Source organism: Hordeum vulgare, chromosome 5H (genome assembly GCF_904849725.1).
Source record: "Hordeum vulgare subsp. vulgare chromosome 5H, MorexV3_pseudomolecules_assembly, whole genome shotgun sequence".
In the NCBI taxonomy this organism is placed as follows: Eukaryota; Viridiplantae; Streptophyta; class Magnoliopsida; order Poales; family Poaceae; genus Hordeum; species Hordeum vulgare.
This window is the reverse complement of record NC_058522.1, coordinates 507,239,736-507,248,806: the sequence shown is the minus strand read 5'-3', so window position 1 is coordinate 507,248,806 and position 9,071 is coordinate 507,239,736. Positions and strand designations below refer to the sequence as shown.

Sequence of the window (9,071 nt, the reverse complement as noted above, 5' to 3'; positions counted from 1 at the left end):
GCGAGTCCAGGTCGTATACCCGGCGCAGCGCGGCGGCGACGAGCCTGGGCACGAGCGGCGCCACGGCGTCGCGCGGGTGGGCGGCGACGAGCAGCGCGAGCAGGCGCAGCGAGTGTCGCCGCAGCGGCTCCTTGTCCGTGGCAGACGGCGGCGAGGAAGACGGGCAGCTCGAGCGGCGCATCTGGGGAAGGAGGAGACGAGTTGCGCGAGACGAGCCGTTCCGTGTGATTCCGTCAATTTCGTGGTACTAGCATGTTCCGGATCTGAGTGAAATATTCCCTAAAGTGAAATGAGTGGGTTCTGTTCCAGTTGGTAAACCAAACGCAGGAACAACGACTAGGAACGGGTCCGACCCGTGACATTCCAGCCGATGACAGCAATCAAACACACGCTTAGAGCTGTTTAAAATTTATTGGACAAGGAGAAAATAGAAAATGCTATCTTCGTCCCAAGAATTTAGACGACCCTCTGTCCCATCTCATGCAAGAAGACACAAGAAACGCGGACCGTGATGTCTTCTTCCGTACCCACTGCAAACCAAAAAAAGTCGATCATTTTGGACATCTATCACGAGATTTGATTCCCATTGCTAGGCTACAGTATGCGACAACACAAGCAACATACGAGGACAGTACAGAAAAGAACGGAAAACCCGTCCATGATCGACGGGGGTGATAAATCAACTCAAATCAACAGAGGAAAAGGAAACAACAACCAAAACACAACATAGGACGAAGCAAAAGTACGTACATCACAGCAGCTATGTGTATGTCACGTGAATTTAGAATTTGGTTTAGTTGATTTTCACGTGAAGGAAGAAACAACAGGAGGGAAGGAAAGAGCTCGTCGAAAAAGCCCTCTGGTCTATTTTAAGATAATTACAGGACACTATCATACTTGGACACGTCGTAACGGATATGTATCAATAGTTACTTTTTTGCATGTCAGTGTCAATATTTCAGAGACTAATTGTTGCGAAACGAGCTGACACGCGTATAAACGCGTGTTGATCACGTATCTTGCAGACCAGGCCCCTCGGTGACATGTGTAATATTTTTTTGTAAAAAGACCTCTACCACTATATTTAATCATGGACATGTCCTTTACGAAAATGAATCTCTGCGGAGGTGGTGGTGGTTCCCCTTCTTGGCCGTGAGGAAGAAGGACGGAGCGGATGGATCTCTGCGGAGGTGCGAGGAGGAGTTGGAGGAAGGGGGGCAGATGTCGGCCAGGCAGTCGGTGAGCGCGAAGAAGACGAACTCGACGGTGGCGACGAAGGGCAGGACCACCGCGCAGAACCGCTCGCCCACCGTCAACGAGCTCCCCGACCTTTGCGCTCGGCGACCAAAATCAAGCAAGTCACTCCCTCGACTCTGTCGGCCTCACCCTGAAGCATGTTCCAGTCGCGCGACTACGCGAGCGTGCTGCGGCAGTACGAGCTCGATGCCATCGACCTCTCCCACCACCTTCGCTCCCGCATCTGCTCGTCCTCCTCCTCGGCCGAGCGGATCCGGAGACGGCGGCCTCAGATCTCGCCGGATCTGGCCGGAGGACGGGCCAGCAGCGAGGTCCGACGCGGGGCTAGCGCTGCGGCGGAGGGGCAAGGCTGGGCCGCGCCATGTTCAGCACCACGCCTTCGCTCCCCAGCGCGTCCAGCACGCGCCTGTCGACGACGTACCGGGTCTCGGCCGTCAACGCACATGCAATGACGAGCACGTCGGAGCATGCGGCGAGGTTGCGGACAATGGGGTTGTAGCAGTAGGCATGTACATGATTACATATAATGCGAACAGTCTTTCTATAATAACATATGCCACATGTCACCTGCCAGGCATACCCGGCTTGTCGGATAAAGTGTTAAGACAGTGTCATACAGTGGTTTAGATCGTTTCGCAACACTTTATATTAGAATTAATACTGGCATGAAAAAAATAACTATTGATACTAATTCGTTACTTCGTGCAAATTCGCCGGAACGCACTATCTATCCTAGACGTGTGTGAGTGATGCAGATTCGCCGGAAAGAAATAGGACATCACCGGGGATAGAGGGATGGTCGGCGAGGGCGGAGTCTGGCCGTTAGGCCCGTGATACCTGGGACGCTTTTGTCATTTTGAGGAAGGAGATAAACATATATATAAGGTTAGCAGGAGGTTGAAGAAAGCATTCTGGCCATTTATTTAGCATCGGATGGCTTAGACGAATCTACAGACCCTAATAACGTTTTCAGTCGACTAATTACTAGCCAGTCCCAAAGTACATACATATATAGCGTGCATTATGAATAACAACAAATGCATGTACATCAAATCAAATACTTATATACGTGATATACGATAGATACATGGAGATACGCTAAGAAAATACTCCCTTCGTTCCTAAATATAAGTCTTTTAAAAAAATTCATTAAGGAACTACATACGGATGTATATAGACATACTTTAGAGTGTAGATTTCATTTATTTTGTTCTGTATGTAGTTTCTTGGTGAAATAACAACAAATGTATTTAGGAACGGAGGGAGTAGTTGCATGCATGCACGCACGCATGTACTCCTAATTGCAGGCAATATGATCGCCAATTTAATCACTCAATAATCATATGTAGCCACACGCTAGCTAGCTGCTTGAGGATTAGCTGATCTCTAGTCCATGGCGTAGCAGCACTGCTTGAAGGCCTCGAGGTTGTGCTGGAAGACGGGGACGAAGGCGTCGACGCTGCCGTCGCCGAGGTAGGACGGCACCAGGAAGAGCATCCCCTCCGTTGGGAAGTAGGACGGCATGAAGTAGCTCGGGCTGCCGGCGCCGAAGTCCAGCTCGTAGAACGGGAACGTCAACCAGCTGTCCACCTCCATGTCCGGGCATAGCACGTCCTTCAGCACCGCCGTCTTCTCCAGCCCCTCCCGCTCCACGGCGCCGGAGCTCGCAAAGTCCACCAGCGACTGGAAGTATGCGCCGTCGAGGCGGGCCACCGCGTCGTGGATCGTCTGCGCCGCGTGCTTCAGCGGCCGGCTAAGCAGGTCCCCCACCGTAGTGCGCGGGAACGCCCAGAGGACCAGGTTGCCGAAGTAGCCCGGCGGGGCGGAAAGGCGCCGCCGCCCGTCCACGGAGATGCGGATGGTGGAGGTCTCGTCGGGGCTGAGTCCACGCGCGCGCGTCATCGTGCGCCACAGGTGCGCGAGCGTGGTCTCGAACCGGCTGAACGGCCGGCCGCGCCCCTCCGACGCCTTGGCGCGCAGCCCGGCGATGAAGTCCTTGCTGAAGTGCGCCTTGTGGATGAGCACGTTGCCGGCGCCGTGGTGCCCGCCCTCGCCCTGCTTGGGGTGGTTTGACGTCGGCCGGTAGTACTCGACGCCGCGGTGCTCGAACTGGACGAGCGGCGGGTCGCGCGGCAGGAAGAGGTCGGCGTGGTTGTGCGGTGGCGGCGTCGGCGACGAGCCGGAGATGTCCAGCCCTCGCGCGGCGCGGCCCCACGCGACGAGGAAGTCGCTGGTGGCGTGGCCATCGGCGACGGCGTGGTTCGCCGTGAACCCGACGGCGAGCGAGCCGCAAGCGAACCGCGTGAGCTGCACCTGCACCACCTCTTGCACGTCGCCCTCGAGGTCCGGGTGCAGCTGCAGCACGACGGGCGACGGCTTTGGCGGCGCGAACTCGACCAGTGTGGCCCCGTCCACACGCGCCTCGACGAGCCGCGCGCCATGGTCGTTGAGCAGCACGCCCGGCGCACCGTCCGGGCCTGCGAGGACCTGGCCGGCGAACAGGCGGTACACGGACAGTACTTCGGCGAGGCCGCGCTCGATGTCTTCCGTGGAGGGCGCCGGCGCCTGGAAGGCGTAGATGATGGCCATCTGGATGTGGTACGTGATCTTGTCGAACACCGAGGACGGCACGTGCTCGGTCGTGTCCGGCCGCAGCTCGCCGTCGGCGTACCGCGGCTTCACGATCTTGGAGCTCACCACCTTCACCTCCATGGACACCGGCTACCTAGCAAGGTAGTTTACTCTCCCTCGTTACCAAGTATGACCAATGTATATATGGTTTTGTTGTTGATGTCTTGAGTGTTCGATCTATACACCTTGACCTCACTTAAATAAGATAGAGTAGCAGGCGACCTGAGCTCAGGAAGAAGGCGATCGATTGATCGATGAAGCACAATTAGACACTGGCACTGCTCTGCATCTGCTTACAAGGCCAGAGCGCGGTATAAATAGGCAGCGCGGGAACGGGAACGGGAAGGGGGCAAAAATGCTACACTTACGGGCAAGATACGGATGAAACTTACGGATTGCTGCCGCTTAGGCAATCCCTCTGCCCCGCTGATTTCAAGGGTGGGCCCTGGTGCCCCAAGTTTCCAGTAAAACATGGACAGCTGAGTCCGTAAGTTACTTTCCGTAGCTTCCGTCCGTAAATCTAGCACTTCTCGGAAGGGGGTAGGTGGTTAAAGTGAAAAATTGCACGGCGACGCCATGTACCGGCAGATCCTTTGCCGTTACTCTCTGCTTTATGATTAGTGTTATCTTTTTCGGGTTTGCTCAACTCAGCTAGCTGAGTTTCTGTTGTGGTCATAGTCACGCTGTGAGCCGTCAGATCGGTTTTGCATCACGATTCGTGCTTTTTTTGCCAGCCAGCAGTTTTGTGCGGCCCGTGTATTGATGTGCATGCGGCCTGTTTAGTTTTTCGCATGTCCTGTGTACAACCCAGCTTGTCTTTCATTTTTGTCTATTTTTTGCTCTAGGTTTTTCTGTGTGTCCGGTATGTGTGTGTGGTTGTTGAGTTTCTTTTTTAGTTTCTAGGTTTCGTTTTTGTTCAGAGCTCCCTGTGTGAGTAATGAGAGGATTTTTTTTCTTCAGTTTATAGTGTTGCTTTTAGAAATCTCTGTCTACATAATGGAATGTAGTGAATTAGTTGTTGGAGGGAGACTGAAATTAGTTGTTGAAGGATGTTTAGATAATGATGAATGTACTTCTTTGAATGTTTGTGTTTTATTTTTTAATTCTGTAAATAACAGCATAACACTCTATTGCTTTTTTTGGTTGCCAATGTTGGAGGGGGACTGGAATATGTTGGTTGTAGTGGGTTCCATTTTGTGGTGGAGGGTCAAAATTTCAGTTGTGTACTTTAATTTTTTTTACATAAAGGTTTTTGTTTGCATCATTGGTTGTTTCCATAAAGGTTTTTATTCCAAAATAGTTCCTTGTGTTGTAGTTCTAATTTTTTTCGAATTAGTTTATAATGCATAGTGGAATCTCTAAAACGTAGTATATTTTAGGAATGGAGGGATTAGTAAAAATGGTTTTTGAGCATTGTGCCTTTCTTAAGTCCCCGGTCTTCATGTTTTGTACGTGTGTTGGTGCAAATGCATGCCTTCCATGTCTTAGATCGATTTTGTACGTGTGTTGGTGCAAATGCATGCATTCCATGTTTTGTTGTAGTTGCATGCTTTCCAAGGGTATGCCACAATTGCGTGTCTTTCAAGGGTTTTATCGCAATTGCATGCCTACAACGGAGTCACCGCAACTGCATGCCTTCAATGGGGGTTGTGGCAACTCCATGCGCTCCATGGGTTTTGTTGCAACTGCATGCCTTCTACGGGTTTCGTGTAATTGCGTGCCTTCAACAGGGTCGTCGCAACTGCACACCTTCAAATGTGTAACCACATGTCTTCGATCGGTTTTATACGTGTGTTGGTGCAAATGCATGCCTTCCATATTTTGTGGCAATTGCATGCCTTTCAAGGGTTTGCCGCAATTGTGCGGCTTCCAAGAGTTTTTGCCGCAATTACATGCCTACAACGTAGTCACCGCAACTGCATGCCTTCGATGGGGGTTGTCGCAATACCATGCGTTCCACGGATTTTGTTGCAACTGCATGCCTTTTACAGGTTTGGTGTAATTGCATGCCTTTAACAGGGTCATCGCAACTACACGCCTTCAATTGTGTAACCGCAACTACATGTCTTCGATCGGTTTTGTACGTGTGTTGGTGCAAATGCATGACTTCCATATTTTGCTACAATTGCATGCCTTCCAAGGGTTTTCCGCAATTGCACGCCTTTCAAGGGTTTTGCCGTAATTGCATGCGACGGAGTCACCGCGATTGCATGCCTTCAATAGGGGTTGTCGCAACTGCATGCGATCCACGGATTTTGTTGCAACTGCATGCCTTCCATAGGTTTGGTGTAATTGCATGCCTTCAATAGGGTCGCCAATTGGAAGACCTCCAAAGAAGTTTCCTACAACTATAAACATTTTTCTATGGGAATTTTTTCCCACCAACTACAAGCCTTCTATGGGTTCATCACAATTACATGCCTACCAACGAGATTGTCACAATTGCTCGCCCACAAGAGTTTTTGCTGCAATTAAATGCGTTATATGGGGTTTGTTGCAACCGCATGCGTTTCATGGTTTTTGCTAATACGTTTTTCGAAGTTAATGTATTCCCAAATTATTTTTTCTCTATGCTATTTATTACCTCAAAACAAGTTCAAATTCCCATTTTTATTTTATTTTATTTTAATTTTATGTTTTTTATTTTTAGAGGAATAGTCGTTTTTTCATGATTTGTTTTTTCTATTTTGTTAATAAGCATGTGACTAAGCATTTTTTGAATTTTTTTTTTGCTTTTCCCTTTTTATATATTTTATTATTATTTTTTGCTTCGATAACAAGAAGAACTTTTAGTATTAGAAGAGAGAGAGAGAGTGTGAGAAAGGGACAGAAAGTAGGAGACGTTTTTGTTTTTCCTTCTTGTGTGAAGCATTTTTTTCTTATCGCTCGACAAAGCACCTGGGAGTTTATGGTGTACAGCTAGCAGCTATTTCACTGTTTGAAATTGGGATTACGAGAGAGTCAAAACCACTATGTTGGTTGCTGTACAGTGTCGCCTGCAAACAAAGAGCATTTTCTTTTCAGTTTATAGTATGTGTACCTTTGCTGCATAACAAACTGCTTTTTTCAGTAATTTGTTTTTGGAGACAATGAAAATGCACTGTCTTTTAATGAAAATGGATTTGTTTTCTATCTATATCATGTCTCATATGTAACCTGATTGCCAAACAGGTAGCCTCCATAAGCACTAATTATAGCTGCATTGCGAGAGACAAATTTTGGTTAGAGAGTTCTTCTTTTCCTTTTCTCCAGGTTATCATCTTTTGGATCATCAATTTTCTCCAGAGACAAAATCAAATCAGGCAATGTCGCTGGCATACTTTTGCCTCTTTTTACCCAAGGAAACAATTGACAAAAGAAATTAAAACATCAAAGATAAAGAAATCAAAGCAAGTTACCTTTGGTGAGTTCTCTCCGTGCTTTGCTGAGCTTCCCCATCTGAATCCATGCTGCTACACCTCGTTCTATGTTTGTTTTGCCTGCCCTGATTCTTTACCAAGGTTGTTTTTAGCCGAATCGGGTCTTAGATCTAGGGATTTCTTTTGCCCTAACAGCTTTTGCAGCTTGGCTGGCGGTGGGGCCGGGGATGGGTAGGAGGGGCAGGAGGCGTGAGGTTGTTTGAAGAGTGGTGAAGAGAGGGAGGAAGGTTTTCTGGACGCAGGTATTTTTCTCCTCGGGTCAGAGTTAGAACGGGAAGAAGACAAGAAAGAAAAAGCAAATGGGCCAAAGCCCAGGAAAGAAAAAGGCAGCCCGGGAAAACTAGGGGGGGGGCAAAAAACCGGCTGGGACAAAAAAAAGGGGCTGAGACAAAAGAGAAACGGCCTGGACAAAGAAAAGGTGACATCATGCCACATCAGGTGACTGAGACCATAGGCTAAACTTAGCTAGCTGAGCTCCAGGGGCTCCCTATCTTTTTTGTATAAGAGCTAAAGAATGGATAAATATTTGTTATAAAAAAATCTAAAATTAATGAAAAGGATGTAAGCTTAAAACAGTAAAATACAAAGTGTATAAAAAGAGAGTGAAAATTATAGTTAAAATGTAATTTCTAGCAAAATGTGGAGGATGAACTCTAATGTAAAAAACTACTTATGATTAATATGCATGACTTGAAGATGTGACACCTTTGCATGTGTAGAATAATGCAAAAGATGCTCTTTATGTCTTGCATGCATATTTGCTTATGTATCATAACGGATGGCTAGAAAAATTAGGTAGTGGATTGTAACTATTTAGAAATAGAGACATAATATGGAGCATGAACTCTAATGCAAAAAATTATTTATGACTAATATGCATGAATTGAAGATGTGGCACATTTGCATGTGTAGAGTAATGCAAAAGATGTTCTTTATGCCTTACATGCATACTTGCTTATGTGTCATAACGGATGGCTAGAAAAATTAGATAGTGTATTGTAGCTATTTAAAAATAAAGGATTAGGGGTGTCGTTGGCCACGGCCTCATGGGTTCGAGACCTAGGGGCTTTCTTATTTTCATGTTAAAAAAAGTGATCAACCTGAACAGTACAATTTCTATATAATATTTCTAAATTCTAATTTTACAAATATTTTGGTTACTTTAAATTATATAACCATTTTTATAATCCACCAAATATATTTAATTACTCATATCATAATTTACATACTAATTGTCCTAGAAAATAAGGAAATAGGCTTCACAGATCATAGCCCATTTCAGCTCGTAGGCCTAGGTGTTCTACGTGAAGGATTATATCATATATGAGGTAGTTATCCATTTATAAAATAATAAATGACGTTAGGTATGTTGGTTCGCCTGTTGTGCGCACCTTTCCTAGGGTTCGAGAGGAAGAGATGCTTCGGAGAAGGGCTGCTGATTCGGGAGAGATGTGAGGTACTGGTTCAGGAGGGTTGGGTGGTTAGCCAAAGCGTTTTCCTGGGTGGTGGTAAAATGGTTGTAAATACATGTGGCTCTTGCTTTTCTGTTTCATGGAGCTCGGTTTCTCTTTTTTGCAACTCGGTTTCTGTTTCATGGAGCTCGGTTTCTTTGGCTTCACTATTTTGCACTACGGCCCAACTTAGCTTGCAAATTTGGCTTGGTGCAGCTCACGCGTTCGGGCCACTCCGACAGTGGAGTTTGTGGAGCTAGGAGTTCAAGGGGTTCAGAATAGTCCCTCAGATGGCGAAAAAATCAGAGTTCAG

The 9,071-nt window shown here is 47.3% G+C and overlaps 1 protein-coding gene across 1 annotated transcript; it reads right to left on the bottom strand.

Annotated features, from left to right (window-relative positions):
- Positions 1–2,457: 2,457 nt before the first annotated feature.
- Positions 2,458–4,161, bottom strand: LOC123397710 (putrescine hydroxycinnamoyltransferase-like). Its single transcript, XM_045092245.1, has one exon. It carries the CDS (start codon positions 3,967–3,969, stop codon positions 2,644–2,646), a length of 1,326 nt encoding a protein of 441 aa, XP_044948180.1. The 5' UTR covers positions 3,970–4,161; the 3' UTR covers positions 2,458–2,643.
- Between the last annotated feature and the right edge of the window lie 4,910 nt (positions 4,162–9,071).

What these genes read in the sequence shown, in the direction of transcription:
- LOC123397710 (XM_045092245.1), bottom strand. Translation starts at nt 3,969, where the DNA reads ATGGAGGTGAAGGTGGTGAGCTCCAAGATCGTGAAGCCGCGGTACGCC.